The sequence below is a fragment of the Arvicanthis niloticus genome, chromosome 20 (genome assembly GCF_011762505.2).
Source record: "Arvicanthis niloticus isolate mArvNil1 chromosome 20, mArvNil1.pat.X, whole genome shotgun sequence".
Lineage (NCBI taxonomy): Eukaryota > Metazoa > Chordata > Mammalia > Rodentia > Muridae > Arvicanthis > Arvicanthis niloticus.
Window position 1 is genome coordinate 44,317,846 of NC_047677.1, and position 24,302 is coordinate 44,342,147.

At 44.9% G+C, this 24,302-nt stretch overlaps 1 protein-coding gene across 1 annotated transcript in view; it reads right to left on the reverse strand.

Annotated features, from left to right (window-relative positions):
• Dnah8 (dynein axonemal heavy chain 8) overlaps positions 1 to 24,302 on the reverse strand; it is a 237,184-nt gene that overhangs the window by 48,649 nt on the left and 164,233 nt on the right. The window contains exons 79-84 of the mRNA XM_034524086.2: positions 22,813 to 22,934; positions 19,628 to 19,746; positions 17,824 to 18,026; positions 15,128 to 15,201; positions 12,596 to 12,748; positions 11,731 to 11,886 (exon numbers count right to left, since the gene is read on the reverse strand). Coding sequence (XP_034379977.1) covers positions 11,731 to 11,886; positions 12,596 to 12,748; positions 15,128 to 15,201; positions 17,824 to 18,026; positions 19,628 to 19,746; positions 22,813 to 22,934 — 827 coding nt within the window. The remainder of the gene's footprint in view (positions 1 to 11,730; positions 11,887 to 12,595; positions 12,749 to 15,127; positions 15,202 to 17,823; positions 18,027 to 19,627; positions 19,747 to 22,812; positions 22,935 to 24,302) is intronic.

Genomic DNA, 24,302 nt, shown 5'->3' on the forward strand with positions numbered 1-24,302 from the left:
ATAAAATCATGGACAAGTCATAGAAGAAAGTCTATGAAAGCCAGATGGTTTTAATCACTGAATTTCAAGGTATGCTTTTAAAATATTAACAAAACCATTAGCTTTCATTTGGATCCAGTCGTTCCAACCTTGGGGAGACACGGTGAAGGGCAGAAAACAAAGAAGAAACTTTAAAGCCCTCTCAAAAATGCGAAGGTACTCCCAGTATGTCTTGATCTGTGCCTCTTGGGTTAGGTTGTCAAATGTTAATGTGACTCTTGTCCCCATGGCTTAACTAATTGATCAAAGAACAAGCCACAGAAAAAGAGTTTCTACAGAGCAAAGAGAAACCAATGGCAAAAGGGACAGACGGCCTGCAGAATGGGGGGAAGCTTCTGCCAGCCTTACAGGAGCTATGTATATAGACAGGGGGTTAGTATATAGAATATGTAAAGAATTGCAAAATATTAAACACCAAAGAAATCCTGCCGGTTTTAATAAATGGGACTGTTAAAATAAACAGACCTCAAAGAGAAGAAACATACATGGCTAGTAAATATTTCAGAAGTCTTCAACGCCCCTTAGCCACCAGTGCGATACTACTTAAAACAACTTTGAGATTCATCCCATCACCCCACCCCAGGTCAGAGTGGTGAGCATCAAGAATCGTCAAGAAAATAAACAGCAAAATCTCGTGAGGGTGTGGGGAAGGACTCGTGCTTGCTGCTGGTGCCAGAGCAAATCAGTGAAGCCATTACAGAAACCGGGTCAGTGGAAGGTCCTTAAAAACAATCACAAATAGAACTACCATCTGACCCAGCCACAGCAGCGCCACCTATAGGAGTCTCTATCCTACCCAGAGATCCCTGCGGATCCGCGTTTATGCTGCTCTCCTCACACACACTAGTAAATGGGGTCAGCATAAATGTCTATCCAAAGCTGGATGGACAGTGGAAAAATGCCTCATACACACAACTCAAGAGGAGGGGCAGGGAGATGGGGAAGAAGTAAATAAGGAGACTATCTTAGTGAGGGTTTTACTGCTGTGAGCAGACACCATGACCAAGGCAAGTCTTATAAAGGACCACATTTAACTGTGGCTGGTTTACAGGCTCAGTCCATTATCGTCAAGGTAAGAGCATGGCAGCATCCAGGCAGGCATGGTGCAGGAGGAGCTGAGAGTTCTACATCTTCATCTGAAGGCTGCTGGTGGAAGACTGGCTTCCAGGCAGCTAGGGTGAGGGTCTTAAGCCTGTAGGACTGTGAAAGGCAGCCTGATTTCTGGTTGACCTAGGTTTGAAACCCCGGTGACCCAACAGATAATCCTAAAGGGTCCCTTGCAAAGAACATTAGGTGTTTGCCATGCTCCCAGACTCCAGGCTCCTGACATGAGGCCACAGCCCTCCATAGATTTGTGTCCTTTAGTCACATAGGGCAACGTCCCTTAGTCCCTCCACAGGTAGAAGGTGTGACCACAGGTTACTAGCCTCAAGACAGATCTCCATATTAATGAGGTACCTAAAGGCCAGAGGGGTGTAGCCAATTAAACTTTCCTTCCCAGACACTCCTCCCTGCAAACGGTATTTAACCTCAGGCCTGGCATGAAAAAACTGGGGTACAGTTTCTCATCCACTTTCCACCATGACAATAAACATCTTAAAACCATGGACTGTTTCTCTTCTTCTTTTTCACTGTGGGGAAAAATGGAACAGGCCTTGGCCTACAGAACTGCGTCTAATCTTCTGCTGAAGACCTCTCTGTGTTCCCAGACACAGAGACCAACAACCTAAGCAAGCCAAGCGAGCCACCTTGACCAAGCGAGACCCCCATCCCCACGGGGCACAGCCAGAACTTCTCTCCCGCTTTCTCCCTCTTCAGCCACCAGCCAATCCAGCCTGTGTACCTCAACTTTGTTTTCAGCTTTTTCAAAACTCTCCACAGTGGCACCTAGAGGCCCAAGAGCCTGAGAAACAGTTGAGCTAGCTCCGGCTCCCTGAGGGACCTTAGACTGTGCTCCTCCACCCCCTGAGCAGGGTCTCGTGGCTTCACATAACCTGACGCCTGCCCAGTGCTGGTGTGGGGAGAGCACAGTCAAACAAGTGCCTCTGTCTTCCCTGAGTGGCCCTAGCCCCGTGTTGAGACAGATGCAGACACAAATTAACCCAACAACTGGTCCTGGACACACACTACAACCCAACATAAGCCCACACCCATAGTGACACACCTACTCCAACAAGGCCACACCTCCTAATAGTGCCACTCTCTGGACCAATTATATACAAACCATCACAGGGACTCAACCCAAAATTTGTTTGAAGAATGCCTTAACAAAACCCAATACTTTGTATGCTAATTAGAAAGATTAAAAAAAATGCTGAGTGGTCTCAGTTTCAGATGAGATAGGGAGCGTTCAGGGTAGTATGGCCATAGATGTGGTCTGAGTTTCAAAACTTCTTCCTGAAACTTATAGTTTCAAAGCACCGTGTCCCACCTTGTCTATGGAGAATGTGACAGGGGACAGAGGGTATGGTGTTGAGAGAGGACAGGCTGTTGTCCCTAATCCTGTGTGCTTCTCCTGATGGCTTCCAGACTCTGCATTTGTGTTCTCTTCATGTCCTAATCTGGCTTCTGTTGCTGTGATAAACACCATGAGCAAAAGCAACCTGAGGGAAGAAGGGGTTTATCTGGCTTGCAAATTACAGTCTGTCATCAAGGAAACTCACAGAAGGACCCTGGGGGCTAGAACCTAGAGACAGAAACTGTCTCTGAGACCATGGAGGACCACTTCTTACTGTTTTGCTTCCAGGCTCCCTCTCAGCTAACTTATACAACCCAGGCCCACCTGCCTAAGAATGGTTCCGCCCACAGTGGAACCTACACCAACCAGTAATCAAGAGAATGCCCCACAGGCACACTCAAGACCAATCTGATGGAGACGGCTCTTGTATTGAGGTTTCCTCTTCCCAAAAATGTCAACTTGACAACAAAACTAACCAAGATAGTTGGTTTGTTTGTCTTCTTGCCTTCTTATTTGGTCCTCTAGCCAGATTTGGAAGCTTGGCAGTGAAGGATGGGTCTCCCATCTTTGTCTTCGTGTGGTGAAAGGACTCCCAGTTGTCTAAGACATGCTGGTCAGTCACTATCCTAATGAAGGAACTGCACCCACCACCACCACCACCACCCTCAGTGAGGTCGATTCCAAGGCTGACTCGGAGATTTGAAATTCTTGAGTAGATCTTGGAGACACTAAGGTGAGCCTCTTCTCGATTGTTCTCTCAGCCAGAGTGGGGTGGAGCCTTTCAGATATCCACATGAAAATAGTCCCTGTGGTTTCTTCCACCATGTAATCTTCAAACCGCAGAGTGCGAGTCACTTAGTGAAATGGAACTATTACCCGCTTTTGCAAAAAAAAAAAAACAAAACAAAACAACAAAAAAAAAATCAGAATCTACAGTGAGTTTTACCTAAGCATTTGACTTGATTTTTGAAATTTAGGGTTCAATTAGGCAGGGAGTTGAATGAGGCATAATTTTTTCTTTGCAATTGCTGGAGATACTTGATCTGGCTCCATGGAAACACTTCCATTTAAATGCACAGAACGAGGGCAACCCAGCCATTCCTCAGAACGGGGGAGCTTCGGAAATTGCCTCAGCGCATGTCACTTCGGGTCCATTCTCATTTAAAGCATTCTAAGTTGGCTCACCAAAGGCAAAGGCAGGAGAGTTCATCCTGGGGTCGGGGGTGAGGGGGGGGAAGGCATATAATTTTTAAAGGAGGCAAAATCTCGGTGGATGCTTTTTCTTCGTCCATACAAAATCATTTCGAGTCCTTGTGTCCATCTGAGGTACAAGTATCACCCACCCACAGATCTCTCTCAATGACAATAAAGGAGAAAGAGAACCAGGCGCTGAGAGATGGCTCAGCAGATGGACACACTCTCGTAAGCCTCAACGGCCTAAATCGATGCCTGGGAGCCACTCGGTGGGAGGAGAGAACAGACTCCCCAAAGCTGTTCTCGGCCACCCGTGAGTCATGTCACAAGCCCCACCATAAATAAACAAAAATGTAATTTAAAAGCCTCAAAAAAAGAAGAAAAGAGAAGAACCAAAATTAAAACATAAAATAAAATTAAAAGGCCAAGCAATCATGAAACATGACATTCATGACTAAAATGATAAGAAAATAAAATGACCAAGTGGAGCCTGGGGGCTTATCTGGAGCCTTGGACGTAGGAGATATTGAGGACACTAATTTAGGACACTGGATCTCTTTGGTCCAAGTAGCATTTTGGAAGCCCTGAAATATAAGTCTTGTTAGTATACTAGAAAAACATTAGAATACATAGAATACTTGTGTTCTCAAGAAGCTCACATCTAGTCAATAAGACTCAGAAACAAGAAGAGGACAATGTGACAGGGAATGTAATTAGCTGCTGAAAATTACCAGGATGACAAGTCAGGAAAAAAGAAAAGAAAAACAAAACAACAACAACAACAACAACAAACCAGATGCCCAACCCAAGGCTTCTGGTTCACAGGGAAACTGAGGCTGTTCTGTGAAAACAGGTGAGAGGCCTTTGGGTTTGGTGAAGGCGTGCAGAAAACAGACACACGAAGTCTGTAGAGAGGGCAGCAGGCAGGAGGTCCTACTGCCAGTCGACGGTATGAAGTGGAACCATAAGGGTTCATTGGACAGTCAGCTGTGTTGGATGGTGTTTTGCTGGGGCAAACTCCTGAAGGGGTGTTTTCCTGAAGTGAACACAGGTGTGAAAGACTAAGGCAGACTCATGAAGGAACATTTGGCTGAAGCAGACACAGGAGAGAGGAAGCTAAAGCAAGCACGTGAAAGGACACATACTAAAGACACGCATATATCGGTTCGCCTTACACTGCATAGCTGAGCTGCATTTGTCGGGACTCCATAGAGAGAAACACACCAAAAGAAAACAAACCTTCAGGCAGAGTGCTGCAGTTTCTTGCCGCTTGCTGGGACTTGGGCTGATTGGCAGAGTGATGCCAGCTGAGGCAACACACGCAGAGAACAGGTGACGTTTGGAGGGTATAGATAGGATTCAATGGACAGTGACCCAAGAGTGCTGGGCTTGCTTGCAAATCTCGCATCTTTGCTGATCTTTGGGTCCCTAAGTGTTAGGAGCCATGTCGCATTTGCTGAAGTAGCTATACGCTCGCCATTACAAGATGGCGCTGGCTTCCTGTTCCTGCTTCTTCTTGGCCTTGGTGTCTACAGCTGTGCGCATGCACAAGGCACAAAATCTCCCGATGAAAGTACTATCAGTGGATATGTAAATGAGACCTTAGTCTGTAACCAATGAGGACAGATCATGTCTCTTTGAAAGTATATAGTCAGAACATTCTGGGTTTTGGGGTCCTTTGTTCTCCATCTTTCATCCTGATAACTAAAAGAGCTATAACAATAAAAGACGCTGTCAGAAGAATCTTGAGTGTGACGTGCTCCTTTTCGGCGAGGTAGTGTGTCACACCTAAGAGAGGCAGAGCCGAGGATTTCTCTTGATATCCCTCCTGCTGACGAGCTGAGGCTGAGACCTGGCTGTCTCTGCTAGGTCCTGTCACCACTGTTGTTATCCTGACTCTACTGAACTGGACTGCTGGTGTACCCGTGAAGTGTCTGCAAGTGGATGGAGCTGCCACTGCTGACCTGTGAACTGAACTGCCGATTTCCAGACAACACAGACGGGAGTTGCTCCAAAGAACCTTTCTAAACAGGTCCACTTCCCCTGTATCCTTTCTTTCCCACTACCTCTGGTAGGTGGTGGGGCTCTAAGGGAGGTTAAAGCGTTTAAGAACTATCATTAGAAATAAGGTTTGAAAAAAAAAAATAAAGTCACAAGCAGCAGGGACCCCAGGCTAACTTCCTTCAGGATGCGTTGCTGTTGTAGAAAATCATTTCATCTCAATCTGGGGCTTCTACCCTGTTTTTGATCATTCAGTTCCTAGATAAAAGACGTGCAACTTTTATTATTATAATAAGCCTTATCAGCACTAGAGCTGAGCAGACATCTACTCTCTGAGCTGTTAGAATCTATGTCCCCATAAATAACCCCAGATTATAATTTGCCCTGTTCCATCTGGGCAGTTCTTAACTTCAATTGGCCAGCCCTCTTGTCATAATTTCATGACTCACCTATCCATGGCAGCTTCCTCCTCTCTCCACCTTCTCTCCCCCTTTGTGGTTCTCCTCAGATCCCAGCCTAGGAACCCCAAGCCTGAGATAGCCCTGCCAATTTCAATTTTGCTCAGCTATAGACTGTAGGCATCTTTATTCATTAATCAGGGATAACTGTGGGGCAGGGGGAGAACAGCATCACGTAGCATCACCTGGATCTCCATCCTCGGGGGCAACCAGGCCTCAGGGGAGCCACTGTTCAGCCTTGCAGTACATAGCAAAAGACCTCAACAGCTTAAACACAGCTTTGAACACAAAGGTCCCTCCACTCAAAGATTGGTAAGCAAGTCTGTGATGATTTTAAGAGGGCCAGAGTGCCCCCTACACCATTTGAATAGTCTAGTCCTCCCTCCCTGTGTGTGTGTGCGTGTATGTGCATGTCCAGAAGTTAGAGCTGGGTGTCTTCCTGTATCACTCTCAACATTATGTTTTTGAGACAGAGTCTCTCCGTGAACCCAATTAGGCTAGAAGTCTTGGCCAGCATGCCCCAGAGATACGGCTGTTTCTGCTTTGACAGCCAGTGTTTGACAGGGGTTCTGGGAATCTCAACCCAGGTCCTCGTGCTTGCGTGGCAAGTATTTTACAGAGTTCCTTTTCCCCTGAGGAATGCACAGGACAGAACTACCAAAGAGGTATGGGGATATCCTGGAATGACTGCTGAGAATATGCTCAGTGGAGACATTTTAATGGTGCCGAAGCAAGCTCGTCCTGATCTTATGTGAGGCTTGGGTGCATGTCACTGGCGGTAGTTAACTCTTGAGCTTAGTAAAACAGCAAGACAGAGTATTCAATAAAATCAAAGGTGCAAGCCGCGCTAGATGGTCCAAATACAGTGTTTAGCGGTTAAAAATCACGTCCAAACCAGTAGGAAACATGATGATAATGATGATGGTGATGATGGTGATGATGGTGATGATGGTGATGGTGATGATGATGAGTGTGTGTGTGTGTGTGTGTGTGTGTGTGTGTGTAAGAGAAACTCGCATTGTGTTGCTATAGTTATTCAGAAATGTTTAAATAAGGCTCTTACAAGCATGTTTGCTGAAGCAGGAACTTTTATGTGCACTATTAAGTTTAAAGGAGGCTGTTTTGTCCAGACTTCAACTCTACAGGAGGAAGACACACTTTCCTGGACAACCACATATTGATGGGTGGCACTTCCTGGGACCTGGTGATAGGACTGTGTTTATTCAGTGTCTAAATTACTTTAATGGCTGGGACTTTTTTTTTAAGTTCACATTTACAACTCTAGAGATCCCAGAATCCTTCAGAGGCTTGTTATCCCAGGCCAAGAGTGGAATGACTTTATCATAGGAATAGAAAAAAAAAAAACCAAAAAAACAAAACCAAAACAAAACAAAACAAAAACCTGTGGATGAACCACTAGAAAAGTCTCAAGTGTTAGAAACCCTGTGGGCAAACCTCTGGGATGAGGAGAGGGATTCCCAAACATGAGAGAGTCTGGGAATGTAGGAATGGCCACAGACTCCTCCCCTTACACACAATGACCACCATAGATCGCCATTTTTGTTGTATCTTGAAATCATATTGGAAATTCTTGAAAGAAAATCGAATCCTCCCATCCCCCACATATGGCTCCATCTGCCCTCAAGCCATTCCATCATTAACCTCCCCCTCCTATTCTCCCAACCTGTCATTTTCCAGAGCTCAACCCCAGCTTCTGCTGGGTGGGCCCCAGTTTGGGGCCCTTCTGCTCTGCAACTTGCAGTAAGGGGAACATCCATCAAAACCTCTGCAAAACAAAGTCTGTATGCATCTTGTTTGTAAAAGGAAGGTGTGTGTATATGCATGTGTGTGTGTGTACGCACACACGTGTGCATGCATGCAAGTTTTGGTTTGAAGATATATCTCCCCAGATCCCATGAAGTAAAATAAGGCTTGGTCCCACTATTGAGCACCGCAGGGGAGCAGTGTAGCCTCTGAGGAGGCTAGTGAGAGCTGTTCCTGTGACTGGGGTGCATCTGGTTGGGGTACTGAGCTCACAGCCTCTTCCTCTTCCTCTAGTCTGTGCCATGCAGTGCTGCCTCACCACTGGCTGAAAGCAATAGAGCTGAAAAGAGCCATGGAAAACTTATATCTCCAAACTTGTGAACCGAGGTAACCCTCTTCTCTTCAGAAGCTGATTGTCTTGGGTATTTGTTAGAGAGGTGGAAACTTTGACTAATGCAAGGTGTTCATGGGTAGCCCAACCAAGTAACAAATCAGCTGTTCAGATCTTAAACCCAATTATCTATCTATCTATCTATCTATCTATCTATCTATCTATCTATCTATCTATACACACACATATATATGTATACACACATTCTCTCTCTCTCTCTCTCTCTCTCTCTCTCTCTCTCTCTCTCTCTCTCTCTCTCACACACACACACACACACACACACACACACCCCACCCAGGCATTTTTTAAGTCAAGCTCTCTCATTAACCCTTTAACCCACCACCAGAGTGCCTGGCCAGGGAAGCTCAGAGTCTCCCCCTCCCTTTCCCTCCACTCCTGCCCCTCCCACATCACTGGGCTGGGGTTGCTGCACATGTGGCCTTGCCCTGATTTTTCACATGAGTTCTCCAGGCCCAAACTCTGGTCTTCATGCCTGGGTGGCAAGCACTTTACAGACTAAATTCTCAATTAAAACCAAAAAGCAAAAATCTAATCTCTATACTGTCTATCTCTCTCTCTGTCCCTGTCTCTGTCTCTCTCTCTCTGTCTTTGTCTCTCTGTCTCTGTAGTCTGTCTCTCTGTCTCTCTGTCTCGCTCTCTGTCTCTCTCTCTGTGTATGTGTGTGTATATATGTGTGTATGCATGTATGTATGCATGCATGTATGTATGTATGCATGTATGTATATATGTATGTATGTATACTGTGGCATGAGTTCTGAGGGTAGAGCTCAGAGGACAACTTCCAGGAGTCACTTTCTCTCCTTCCAGCATGTGTTCCGAGGATGAAATTCTGGTAGTCGAGGCACAATAGCAAGTGCCCTTGCCTACTTAAGCCATCTTGCCAGACCTTGGGTCTTTCAGACTGACTGTTAGCTTCCCAGCCCTGGAGGTAGAAAGATTTGTTTTTCTAGGATTTAACCTAAGCACACCGTCTTACTTACTGCAAGCACAGTTTGGCTCCTGACTGGACCATAGGCTTTGGGCCCATCCGTTCAACACTCAGATAAAGTCCACTGAAAACACATGTTGGCACATTGACCGTATGGAAAAATCCCTCCCCCCTCCCCCTGCAGCTCTCCAGGGCAGGCTGAATGGAAGAGTTGAGTCACTGTGACTGGGAACAGCCAGAAAATACTGTTATCTGTGAATGGGGGATCAAATAACAGGGTCACAGCAATGCTGTAGCTAGTACATGATAAGGGCAACAGCACTCAGATAAGAGTGAGTGAAACTGATCTGTGGAAAGCTGTAACTTACAATCCAAAAGCCACCGAGGAACTTAGTAAAAAAACAAAAAAAAACCAACTACATGTACACACACATACATTCAAACATACACACACACTCATACACACATGTACACACACATACATGCACACATACAAACATACACACATGTACACACATGTGAAACAAGCAAGCCAAGGTGCACTCTCCCAGAGCCAAGAGACAGAAACACCCACAGCCCTCTCTGAAGGCTACACAGGGCCCATTGTGGTGGTGGACAGCAAGCCAGGAGAAAGTAGACATTCTTGGGGATGCGGTGGGAGACTAGGGATTCCCCTACTCCCTGGGGAGAGATGCAGTGACTTTTGTTCCCCGTGGGCACAACTGTCAGGACACACCTGTCAGGACATATCCAAGAGCTCACTGTGTCTTTCTCCTCATCCTCGAGGCAGGAGAAACACAGGAGGAAGCCCCTTTGTGCCCCTTTGGAACCAAGGAATACCCTTTGTGAATTGGAAGCATCCCATTTTCCAATATTGAACCACATATAAAATAACAGAATAAAAATTCTATAGGTAAGTTTCTTAGTTGTGAAATAGCTAAATCACAATGCAAGCAATTAATATTCATTGAGTTAATATGACAATAAGTAATTGACAATAATTAACATAAGTAATTAGCATGTGAAAGTTGGTAGAACAGCCTGACAGGAGCAGGGAACTATGGTTACCCCCCCCCCCCATCAACTACTAAGAACCAGGGACTGAACTGTCCATCAGAGGTAGGCCATCCCAGATCTACCATGTATGACACAGACTCTCTAAGACTTAACTGCTTTATATGTGTATATGCATGTGTGTGTGTATGTGTACACATATGAATGTTTGTATGTGGGCATATGAATGTGTTTGTATGTATGTGTGTACATGCAAATAAGTGTGTGTACCAGCATGCTCACGTGTGTATGTTTGTACGTGTGCATGTAGGTGTGAGTATGTGTACATGTATGTTTGTATGTGTGCATGTATTTGTGAGTATGTGAGTGTGTGTGTGCATGTTTGAATGTATGTGTGTGTATCTATATTTGTGTGTGCACATGAAAGCCAGAAGACAACCTTTGGGGTTTAATACTTAGGCCTTGACGCCCTTCTTTAAAAAAAAAAAAAAAAAGACAGAGTCTAACTGGCCTGGAAGTCACCAAGTATTCTAGGCTGGCTGGTCAGCGAGTACCAAGGATCTGCCTGTCTTGGCCTCCTCAGCTCTGAGATTACATATGTGGGCCTCCATGTCCAGCTTCCTAGGCACAGGTTTTGGAGTTTGAACTCGGGCTTATAGGCTTGCACACCAAGCTCTGCACTTACTGAGCCATGCCCCCCGCACCCCGCAATTGGCTCCTTTTAAAATTGGTGGCCAGCCTACTTCAAAAACCCTACCTTAGTGGTTGTTAGAATCTGAGAGGGTGTGAATAAAATTCTTGGCTAACCCAAGCACTTTCAAGATCAAATTTCACGCTTGATAATCTGTTCACCAGACAAATATTTACTATGCTTAGAGATATGGTTTGGAGAGGAAACCCACCCCCAGCCCGCTCATGTGTTGAAGGCGGAGTCTCCAGTTGGCAATGGCATCTTTGGTGGTGGTGGAAACTTTGGGGCTTGGTTGCTGGGAGTTGGCACCTGAGGGTATAGAATTTGAGAGGTATCTGGTCTGTGACAGCCTTCTTTTGATTTGTTTCCGGGCCACCACAGGGTAATTCACCTCTGTCACATGCTCCTGTGTCTTCCTTATCTTGCTGCCAAGTGACAGACCATCTGCAACCGGGAGCCAAAATAAACACCTCCCCCCTGAAACTGTTTATCTCAGGGATTCTCATAGCAAGGAATAAAATGGCTACGGTGCTGTGAATAGCCGTACAGTGCTGTGACCACAGAGAGTGAACCAGCAGAAGCAGAAGCAAGGTCTCTGTACTCCAAAGCTCACAAATGGATGATGGAGGGGCTACAGGTGAAATCTGTAACAAACACGTACTAAGCCAGTAGGGGGCGACATGCCAGGAAGCTTTCCCGGGAGCTCTCTCTTACAGTGGCTACATCAACTCATTAGCGCCCCCTAGCCATGAACACTACTTCCCAGGTTACCTGAACAGTGGAGTGCAGAAATGCCACCGTGTAGAGCATGGGCTTCCACATGGGTAAGTTACTGATGTCCAGAAGGTCTTGGTTGATCCCAGCAAATGTCCTCTTCAGGCCTGCCCGGACACCTTGGGGTGGCTCATTTGTGAACTTGAGAGAGGTCTGTTATGAGGAGCAGACAGTTCTGTTACTGTTATAAAGTACTGTAAAGAATGCAATTGAAATCATGGTATGGGGATTAAAGGGACAGCTCAGTTGTTAAGAACCCTGGCTGCTCTCAAGGAGGACCCAGGTTCAGTTCCCAGCACCTACAATGTGGCAGCTCACGACTGCAATCCCAAGGGATCTAGTGCCCTCTACTGGCCTCTGAGGGCCCAGCATGCACGTGGCGCATACACATAGATGCGATCAAAACAACCAATATACATAAAACTAAATAACTAATGAAAAGAAACCATGGCATATTAGTTAAGAACGTGACACGGAGCGTGTGGGCTCGAACTCAACAGAGTGAAAGCCAATTGCATTGATCAGAGCACAAACTCAATAAATCAATATGGCCCTAGAATTCACCTGTAGAAATGTTTTATAAGCCTAATGATTATAATCAAGATTAATACACTCTGCTGCGTTCCCTCATTAAAAACTTTATGGCACTCATTTATTCTTTGGGAGCCAGTGCCACGGCACACACACGTGGAAGTCAGCGGATGACATGCAGGAGCCTGTTCTCGCCTTCCATCGTATGAGTTCTGAAGATCAAACTCAGGTGGTTGGGCTCGGTGGCAAGCACTTTTACCCAAGGGGCCATCTTCCCTTCAACACGGTCAGTCATGAATCACGTGACCTGGGTTAACTCCCAGTGACAGACCTGGAGTAAAGTAATTGGAAACCGGTCGTGAGGCTCAGTGGTTATCCACACTCTGAAGGAATCCTCGGTGGTTTCTGTGACCATCAATGTCTCTAGTAACTCTTCCATGAATTCTAGACCGAGGTGACAGTTCTGCAGTAATACCCAACCACCCTGTAACCAAGAGATAAAAGAGTCACAGTTGTTTCTTATAACTTGGGATTATTTTTTACCGAAACATAATGCGTTGTTGCAGTTTCAAAATAAGTTTGCTTAAAGCATGGCTGTTTTATTTTGAGCTCATATTTACTAATATGTTATATTATAAATTATATTTAATTTATATTACAAGGCAGTGATGTGCAATTATTTCTACTTGAGTTAAGTCTTCGGCTCTTTTGGGTGATTTCCACTTTGGGCAAAATAATTTTTTTCTTTAGTTTCAGAAAGTGGAAAACTTTTGACACACACACATATACACACAAATACACACACACACACACACACACACACACATATATACACACATATATACATACACACATACATACACACATGTATATATATATACACACACACACACATATGTCAACAGTCATCTGTTCCTGTCCCAATCTGGTGACTTGGCTCTTGGTGTCATTCTGGTACCCCTGGTTCCTCAGAGATTAGAAATAAAACTTGACTGTGGGCACCATCTAATGGTGAGGTTGGAGATTTCCACAGGCTTGCCTAAGGTATGTCAGAATACTACTCAAACCAAGAAGACAGCTTCATAGCCACCCTTAAGAGTGCTTGCCACCTTCTGAAAGTCAGAGGTAATGAATGCATGTGTGACTTTTGCTAGCCTAGTTCTAAATCATATTGTTTGTCCAAGGGACTCCTTTATTCGGCCCCATCTAACTGGTTAAGTAAGCACTTTTTAAGAATCAGTCAGAGACCTGGGAAAACAAGGCTGCTCACTCATCTATTTAGTCAGTGCCTCGTTCTAGATCAGGCTAGCCTTGAATGTGCTGTGTAGCCTAGGCTAGTCTTGAACTCTCAAGCCTATTTCTTCTGCCCTCCGTGTGCTGAAATTGGAAGTATGCATCTCTGCGCCCAGTAAGTCAACATTTTAATGTTCTGATGTAAGTATAGCAGACTAGATAACCACATCTGCAAACTGTTAAACACAGTACATACATGATAAGGTATGTAAATAGTGCTTTCAACTGGAAGACAAAAATTAGAGTTGGGCTGGCTTAAATAACAAAGAGGATGCATTGGGCCCTGTATCATCATCAGTTATCTAGGAGAAGATGGGATTCAGCATCATGGACTCTGTGTTTTCTGGTCCCTTACCCAACATCCTGGAACATCAGATGTGTTTGAAATTTGGGGGTGGCTCAAGAGCACACTATGGCCACACTTGTATTTTGTTTCGGTTTTCTTGTTGTTGTTGTTTAATTTCGCTTGTTTGATTTTTTTTTTTATTTTGCTGATAATGCCATTATCCATACATTGTGAGACAAAGATGTGGAAGTTAAAAAAAAAAAAATCATCCCAAAGAAGGTTAAGGTAAGTGTAGTATTTAAATTAAAAGTTTTCCACTTACTGAAACTAAAAAATAAAAATTCACTTTTGCCCAAAGTAGAACAGACAAATCACCCAAAACAACCAAAGATTTGACTCAAATAGAAATAATTGCATATCGTTGCCTTGATACATAAATTAAATATAATTTATTATTGAATTTAATTAGGTGATAAAGATTAAGGCTTAGGGCATTTGAGAATTAATGACCAGCTTGAAATTTTGATGACCTAAGTAGAGCTTTGGACCATTAACCCCCACTGGTCATTAATTCCCAGAAAAAAAAAAAAGCCGTAGCAAAGTCGCCAGAGACACGATGAGATCCAACACTTAAAAACAAACCAAGATTCTCAATCTTACTTTTATAAATCATGCCTTTTCTTATTAGAGCTGAGATGGCTATCAGCAAAGCATTTCTAGAAAGTTAACGGTCTGTGTATTTATTAGGCACAATGCCAACTGCCTCTCAACATTCTGCTTCCATAGAAATCATCACCAATACTTAAACAGAAAGTCCTCGACTATTTTTTTTATTTGCCTGAAATGATCCATTAATGAAAAAAAAAATGAAAACCCGCCTTCAACTGAAAATTGAAATTTAACGGTCCTGGTTTGTCCCTTGTATTAATATTGATCATGGAGTACACCAAGATGGCTGGAGCTGTAATCTTAAGAACCAGACATTGTGTCTTCCAAATCATAAATAGATGGATGGATTGTTGAGTAGATGATTGGAAAGATACAGAAAAGACAAAGGTGGCGGTGGACCGTGAGAAACAGCAAGTTTTCTGTGGTGCTAAGAGGAAGAAACTGCCTTGAGATGGAAGGGTCACAAAGAACCAAAGGTTTGGCTGCATCAAAAAAAATGGAAAACAGACATCAGAGGAAGGATGCTTCCAATCACTGTGGCCTTCCAAGGTAGACCAGATGGATGGAGGAACTAGAGATCTTGGGACACAACAGTGATAATCCTTGTTTGCATACCTGTTGCATGGACATCTGGATCAGCTTTCGTGCGTGAACTTCTTGTCCTTGTCCCATTGAGATAGTTCTGCATTCTGCAACATGAGAAACTCACAATGACAAAAATGTAAATTTTACCACAGTCTTTCCTCCTCCATGCCTCCAAGAAGCCTTTGCTATTCAAATAGACCTGGCTTTCCCAGGGTGTTAACCAGAAAATGTATGGCATGAGGGAAATGGAGACACCCAACACAGGTGGATGGGATAGAAGGGCAAAAGACACAGGTTGGACTTCAAAAGAGTGTGTATGCATACGCATGCATGTGTGCATATATGCGCACGTGCGTGCATGCATATGTGTGTGTCTGTGTGTGTGTGTGTGTCTAATCTGGGGTCTTTCACTTTGCTCTATTGATTTGTTTATTTGCTTTTAGCCAGTTGTACGTTGATTCAATTTTGCCATTTGATAAGGCTTCAAAAATTCCGGGGGTGTTCATTTCCAATTATTGTTTTTGCTTTTCAAGTTTTTGTGGCTATTCTTCATCTATGTTTCTGATGATCTAATGTCTTCCTAGGATCCAATTAGGGGGGAAAAATGATGCTTGAATTCCAATTAGACTTACGTTCAATTTATAGACTAATCTATAAACTATTGACACCTTTACAATATTGAGTTGTTATTGCTGGGAATGGGTTCTAACTCCATTTACTTGAATTAACTTTCTGTGTCACCAAGGAAGTTTTATATTTTTCTTCGAATGGATATTTTTAAAACAACCTGTTTCATTTTTATTGCAAAGCTAATGGAATTTTTACATTTTATTTTTACAAGGAGGCACAATTGATTTTTTTTTTTTTAAATATTTATGCTGTGAGTAGTCACCTTGCTGAACTGTCCTATTAAGTAGGGTCATTTTCAGTTGATTCATTTGTGGTTTTAAGCTAGACACTTACATTGTCTGAGAGTGATGGTGGCATTTCGGGTCCCTCCTTTTTCAGGAGTCACATCTTTTATTTATGATTCTCACAATACGTTAGCTATATCTTCCACAAGGATGCTTAATCACCGTGGCAGTGGGCAGACATCTTTGTCTTGAGTCTGACTTTAATGGGAATGTCTCAGTCGTTCACCAGCGAGTCTGGTGCTGATGCTTACAGTGTACATTTATCACTTCCTAGGGTGTTCTGCTCCTAACTTTGCAAAGTCAAATATGGATATTGAACTTTTCTTAAAATTTTGCTTTTATTATGTGTGTGTGTGTGTGCATGTATGTGTGTGTGTGTGTGTGTGTTTGTGTGTGTCTGTGCACGTGCATGCCATGACCTAAGTCATGAAGGTCAGAGGACAACTCACTGGAGTCAGATCTCTCCTTCCACCTTTAGGTGAGTCCCAGGGATTGAACTCAGATCCTCAGGCTTGACAGCAGACACCTTTACTACCTGAACCCTCTCAGTGACCCTCATATGCTTTCCTAATCTTTTTAAAATGCACGCATCAACTCTTCAGGTACAGCTATGGCACTATGTATGACAATGCCTGACAACACCCAGTTTTTTTGAGTCTTTGGAGAGATAAGCAGTTCTATTCACAGGTCAATGCAAGCTTGTCAGGGTGTCCCCATCCTTGGTCTCCACTGACGGCATCACTGCTAACATGCTTGCCCTGACTCCCCTCCCTATGATAATTTTCCTTTTATCTCCTATTGGAATGAAGAAATATATCTTCTACCTTAATTTTATACACAACACACACACACACACACACTGTGATACTTTTTTAAAGGGAATCAGGGCTGGAGAGATGGCGGAGTGGCTAAGAGCACTTGCTGCTCTTGCAGAGGACGTGGGCATGAGTTAGGTATGAGTTTGTTTCCCAGTACCCATGTCGTGCAGCTGACAACTGCCTGTTAGTCCAGCTCCAGGGAATTCAATGCCTCCTTCTGGCCTCTGTGGGTACTTACATTCACAACAGATGCCTACACGCAGACACAGGTGAACACATCATTAAAAGTAAAACTATGTCTTAAGGAATGCCATGCTTTCTTCAGAATCTGTGCAGGTAGTGAGCCTGTGGCACATGAGAACGTGGTTAACAGTTGTTGCGTGCCCTGCTCAGTTACATCCACATCTGTCTTCTCCGGCTGTGTTCTATTTATCTCTAAACTGCCACCATGGGGCACATGGCTCATTACTAACTTGGTCATGAATGGAAAGCATGAGCAAATGAATCCCTAGTCGTCAGACACTACAAATAATGGTTCTAGCTTTTCAGTTTGTGACAAAGTGCCCTTTGGTGTCGCTGTTTTATGTAAACATGGTAGCGGCAGACTGGTGCCCACCAGTGCTGCCATCTGCGGATAAAGCAATCCGTGATAAATAGATCTTCATCTCTGTCTGTGCAGATACCTGTGTCTCTGGATCCAAGAGAGAAAAAAAATAGCTTAATTTTAAAATATAGCTTTGCCTCATGGACAACTTTCTTTCGTTTTAGACCAGGTCTCACTACATAGCCTTGGCTGACCTGAGTCTCACTATGTGGACCAGGGTGGTCTTGAACCCACAGAGCCCTGTCTGCTTCTGCCTCCTGAAGGTCAAGTCAAAGGCATGCACCACCAAGCCTGGCCACGGGTACTTTTCTAAGAATCACCCGTGAAAGGCAATCTTCAGAGCAAACACAGACGTGTCGCTAAGTTTCACAGACAGATGGTCAGTCATACCCAGCTTCAGTTTCTTAGCCAGTGCATCAATCTGGATGGTGGGGTCGGAACCCATGGACAGGAAACAGATCAGAGGTGTGTGCGTGTCGCTTTCCTCCCAGGTCTTCTCCAGATTTAGGATAACTGGCTCCGTGTACTTCTCCTCGAGAGAGTCCGCGATATACTTTCTCGCTTGGAAAACAGTGCGGTCTGGGCACCACGATCTTGAAATGAATATAAGTTAGAGGAAGTAAGTTCATCCCTTCTAAGTTCTAAGTCCTAGGGTACTATATCTACTCGCCCTCTGACTCTATCTAATTCCCAGCGTGCAAAGGTCACAAGTTTAATTAACAAAGGGGCAGCAAGCGGATCCTCCCTTCCATGGGGCCGTGTGAGAGGGATGGCAAATTCTGCTATCCTTGGATGAGCACAGATTTAATTGTATGAGGTTTTGGTGCCAGGCACTGGCAGGGAACAGTGTAGACTCAGTAACGACAGACGGTCCTCTGCCAGCCTCAGTCCGTGACAGAGGCCAACATACCACAGACTCTGAAGGTTGGCTGTCTTCAGAGAGGATGGATGTGCCAAAGAGGCAGGAAGTAAGCTATCATCGAGCATCTGTGTTCTGACCATGTGTGTGTCTCATACTCTAACAGGTTCAGCACACCCAGACACATCACATAAGTAAATGCCAGACAGCTGATCAATTTGATCTGAGATGCACTGTCTCCCAAGCTTATTCTCACTTACCAGTTAATGACCCTGCTTGTGTGGCATGCGTCCCATTTTAAAATGATGGGTAAAGGATAAATGTGATTATTTCAAGGAAAACAAGCAACCCTTTCATACTCCGCTGACCAGGGGATCACCAGTGAGGCCGCTCTGACCACTCTCATGGCGTACAATAACCAGGGGGCAGCAGGCCCAACTGCAAGCTCAGGTGTGCTGAATTAGGAAATACAAAAACTACTCTGATTAACCCATCCCTTTTTGTTATTCACCCCCCTGTGTGTGTGTGTGTGTATGCATACATGTATGTATGTGTGCATGTGTGTATTGTGTTTTTGTAGGTTTGCATGTAGTGTATCTGTATGTGTGTGTGTATGTATGTATGTATGTATGTATGTGTATTATGTATATAGGTATATATGTGGGCATATCTCTGTGTGTGTCTGTCTGTCTGTATGTATGTTTGTTTGTACATGTGTGCACTTTATGCACATGCCACAGCAGGAATGTGGAGATCAGAGAATAACTTGATGGAGTTGGTTCTTTTCTTCCACAGCATAGATCCTGTCGATCAAACTCAGGGTCAACCTCTACCCTCTGAAGCATCTCAGCAGCCCAAGTTCCATTATTTTTTTTTTACAGAGGTAAATTCAATAATGAATGATTCGTACAATATCAAATGGATAAAGGAGACATAAAACCATATTTTTTCTCATGTTTTCTCTAAAAGCCCTACGGTTAAAATGTTGTCCAAATGGACCGCTTCCCTGCTATCATTTATTGTCGAGGAACTGCAGGGTTGCTTCCCCAAAGAGCACACATGACTCTGGGGACAGACTCTGAAGCTTGGGTCTCTTTAGAGAGGGTGGATGTGCTAAAGAAGCCAGAAGTAATCTATCATCGAGCATCTGAGTTCTAAACATTTGTGTCTTGTATCCTAACAGGGTCCATGTGCACAGACACATCACATAAGTAAATGCCAGACAACAGATGTTGACTGCTGAGATCAGACCTGGGATGAGGCAGAGTGGACAGAGCGAACAGGGTGATGCTTCCCGTTCTCCCGTTCTCCCATTCTCAAGGCCCCGGTGCTCACCTGATAAGCAGGAGCTTGCGGCAGGTATCCAGGGAATCGTTATATCCATCAGGGATGACCTCCTCCTCTGGGGCGTCTTTATCAAACCAGTTTTTCCACCCCTTCTCATTCCGAGATATCTAAGGGTAATAAGCCAATAAGCAAACTCCAAGACTGCATGAGATCGGAATACACCAGACGCTCCAGAGGACCCAGGAGAGCCACTCTTGTGGGCTCTTAGCTTACAAAGCAAAACAACCCGCTACTGTATTCAATGACCTGAATAACATAGATACAGTGTAACTGTTCCTTGCAGTTTCGTTAATTGCCGTTAGGACAATGTTACAGTGACACAAAATGGCGGGGGGGGGGGGGGGGGGGGGGGGAGGGGATGATAACAAAAGATCAAAGCTTCTCTATTGTGATGTTTTATTGACACCCGGGGCTGCACATTATTATGAAGTGTGAGGCTGTCCTGGGCATGGTTAGTGTAACCACACTGGCAGATAGACACTTGTGCCTCTCCCGATGGTTAACACTCAAGCCACAGATCCATAGAAATTGGAATTTTACTCAGGAATCTCATGCTAGGAGAAGGAAGGGCTGAGACCCTGGGGACAGCCAGAGGAATCTGCCTCGTGGAGAATGACTTACAACTCGCGCAGCAGAGTCGGTGACAGGCAGGATGATACCCATGGGCTGGACTGCTTACCTATGCTTGCCTCTTGACTGCTATTTAGACCTGAACCCCCACCCTATCAAGCCATAAAGACAGACTGGGAGCAGGGAGTCACTAGATCTCCCTGTCCTGCTTCCCAGTGTGGCTACGTTGAATCTCATTTTTCTGCCTGTCACTACTAATCTGTCTCTTTAATTGATTTATTGGGGTAGGTGGCTGGGCTAGTGAGAAGCACCAGAGCACAGGCCATAGCCTGCTCGCTTTGGTCACTGAGCACGTTCAGTAGCATCTCCGCCCTCTACCCACTAGATGCCAGTAGCATCCCTGACTTGGGAGTTGGGATGATCAAAAATATCTCACAGACCCTGCTGGGGGTGGCACGAAATTACCCTCCGCTGAGAAACACGGACGTGGACCAATTTCCCCAAATGCTGATCTCTATTTAAAAATAGCAAGAGAAGCCAAAAATCCACGCCTTTATTTTCCTAGGGAGACCTTAAAGCCGAGAGCAGAAGTCTCTCCAAGTGGGCCTCAAGTAGCAGCTCTTCCGAACACATGCAGAGGACCTGGGGGTTCAGAAGCATTAAAAGGTGCTCCTGCTGCCCAAGGGCCATTGAGTCTAATTATAAACTCTGCACTGCTGAGCCTGTCCCATAATCCTCAGCAGCTGCCAGGCTGGGGTCCTCAGAGAATGGCTTGTCAGCACTTTTGAGAAGCCTATGGCGAGCATTAAAAACAGACAGCGGGGGTTCACATCTCAGATCCTATGTGCCAGACCTACAGCCTAAACTATTTCTTAGATTTCTTCCTCTCTCCCTCTTCCCCCTTTCTCTTTGTGTGTGTTTAAGTGCGGGCATGTGCATGTGTGTTTGTGTGATGCATGTAGACGTGTTGTGACTCATAGCAGTCAGAAATCATGATCGGATGTCTTCCTCTATCACTCACTATCTTATTTTTTGAGGCAGGGTCCCTCACTGACCCAAAACTCCTCACTTCAGACAGACTGGCTGGGCTGCAAGCCCCAGATACCCTGCTGCCTCTCTTTCCTAGGCACTGGATCACAGACATGCACCGACTTTCCAACATGGGTACCAAGGGTCTGATCTCAGCTCCTCGTGCTTGCATGGCGAGCACTTCACTGACTGCGCCATCTGCCTGGCCTCTGGTTTTCTTTTCTTTGGGGCAGAGAGAGGTGGGAAACCACTCAAAGTTGTGCCTACTGACAGCAATTCGAGGCAGAGGCTATGGACAGGGAGCAAGTTACTAACCAAACAGTAACTCTGAGTTCAATTCTATCAACCTTGTCCCTAGGGCAGTGTGGGATAGGGGAGGGATTCTGTGCCTTGGTATTTTTGCTTGAATACATGTCTGTATGAAAGTATCAGATTCCCTGGAACTGGAGTTACAGTTGTGAGCTGCCGGGATGTGGATGCTGGGAATTGAACCTGGGTCCCTTGAGCAGCCAGTACTCTTAACTGTTGAGCCATCTCTCCAGCCCAGGAGAGGGGATCCGAAGTGCATCGAAATTGCCCCCTGAAGACTGCAATGGTTCAACTGCCCTTCTGCCTGATTCACTGGGGCAGATCAGACCCAGAGGTCCTGCGTATGGCTAGTATCTCTAGCCAGCTTCTTCTGAGGCTAGAACTGCAGGCCCATTCGACGTTTACCTGGGTTTCTCAGCTCTAGATTTCTTGCTTATGTGACAAGAGCTGCTGGGGCTAGCTCTCCAAGTTGTTTGTTTGCACCACTAAACTAATTGGTATTATTTTTTTAAAAAGTACACTCTCCTCTTGATTGGACTCAAACTCACATTTGCAGCAGTGACTTACTTAATCAAAGGCAGAGGTGAAATGTAAATACATTGCTGGAACACCCAGTCCTTGTACTTCTAGATGTTACTCAAACAGGAATAGAAGATGGACCCTTGGGGCTGGAGGGGGATGAGCTAAGGGGCATGGGCTGCAGGGCATGTCTGAGCTGGTAAGGTACCCACCACGCTAGCCATGATGACCCCAATTAATCCCTGGGTAAGTAAACACAGGCAGATGCCCGGGACTCACTGGGCAGTCAACCTAGCCTACTTGGTAAGTGATATGGCCGGAGCTGGAGGAATGGCACCCAAGGTTGACCTCTGGCTTCTACATGCATGTGCTCATATATGCATGGGCACATCCGTGTGCACACACAGAGACCCTTGCCCACGGCACGGGAGGAAAGCTTGTTCCTGATGCCTGTGAAGTCTGTCCATCCTGTGATGTCTGTCCATCCACTCCCACCTCCTGGCCACACTCTTGCTTTAATCTCTGCTGTTGCTTTTAAGGCAAGACCTCACTGAGCCCCTGATTCTCCTGCCTCAGTTTCCCTGGAACTGGGACTGCAGGCTCATACAACCACACACATATAAATTTATATTGTCATTTGTTGTTCCCTTGGGGGTAGAAGTCGCTACTAGGAGGCCCCAGTGAAACGACCTGGGTGTGTTCTTGATCTGCAGACCTGTGCTTTTATTTGTCCTTTCTTCCTTTACCTGGTTCATAATTTCTGCAAACTGGGGGAGCTTACTGAGCTCCACGAGGTTCAGCCACGTCATGTCCAGGATCCAGCGGAAGGGCTTGGGGGGGCACGCCTTCAGGTCCAGGGCTGCTCCACCTGGGGAGACATGCAAGACACACATCAATCATACCAGACGTGTCAATCACACCAGAAACATCAATCATCCAGGCATGTCAATCACACCAGAAACATCAATCATCCAGGCATGTCAATCACACCAGAAACAGCAATCATCCAGGCATATCAATCACACCAGAAACATCAATCATACCAGACATATCAATCACACCAGACACATTAATCACACCAGAAACATCAATCACATCAGACATGTCAATCACATCAGACATATCAGTCACTCAAGCTCACATTTTACTTTTAGAAATTTATTTTCCCGATAACAAAAGTGAGATAACCTGTGCTATTTAAACTATGGGGGACTGGGAACTAAACCTTATACTACAAATGTGGGTAGCTTTTGGCAGTGTATTTCCTTCAAACCCAGATATTTTAGTCACAGGTTTTTATCATCTTATAAAATGTGACAGCAAGTCTGTCATTTTCTTTTCGCTCCAGTGAACCCCTCCTGAGTAGTAGCTGAGGCAACAGTCTGTGGTTTTATTTAGCAACCTGAAATCTGCAGACATTTTTATCAGTGTGTAGAATGACTGTTCTTTGTATGACTTTTATAATTGCCATTTAGTCACCCTCTCTCCTCCAGGAGTTCTACACTCAGAAATATTTCTCACCAAGTGCAATAGCTGGTTAGATAAACAGATGGACAGGAGGAGGGAAGAAAAGGGGAAGGGGAAAGGCAGGGGGAAGGAGTATCATAGTTGTGTTTCTTTTTAATGGTAATATGTTCAAATCATCCATCCATCCATCTGTCTATCCATTCTATGCTTGTGGAGTGTCTTTCACACACCCACAGGATCCAGGCACTGTGGAGAAAGTGGAGGCAAGACCACCTTAGACAGCAGGAAGACTAAACAGAATATGAACTGGGTTTAACCACGCTGTCAGAGGACATATGCAAGATGGGCATTCAAGCAAAATATAGAATGTGTGTGTGTGTGTGTGTATGTGTGTATGTGTGTGTGTGTGTGAATGTGCTGCACACATGTGTAACTTCTCACAGAGATTGGGTGAGGGGACATCAGATCCCCTGGAGCTGGAGTTACAGGCAGTCCTGAGCTACCCAACAAGGCTGCTTGGAGCTGAACTCTGCTCCTCTGCAAGAGCAGAAAGTACTCTTAACTGCCGAGCCATCCCTAACTGCATAGTCCTTCTTAAGAACCCTGATCAACCGCTTCCCTTTCACAGATTAATAATGCAGACCACAAAAAGATGTAGGGAGGTTTCAGGTCTTTGCTCCCCCACTTAGCAATTTCCTGAGAAATGGTATTTATTGACGTGTTGCATTTAAAATAACAATGACAACAACAACTTACATAGACCCCTTTG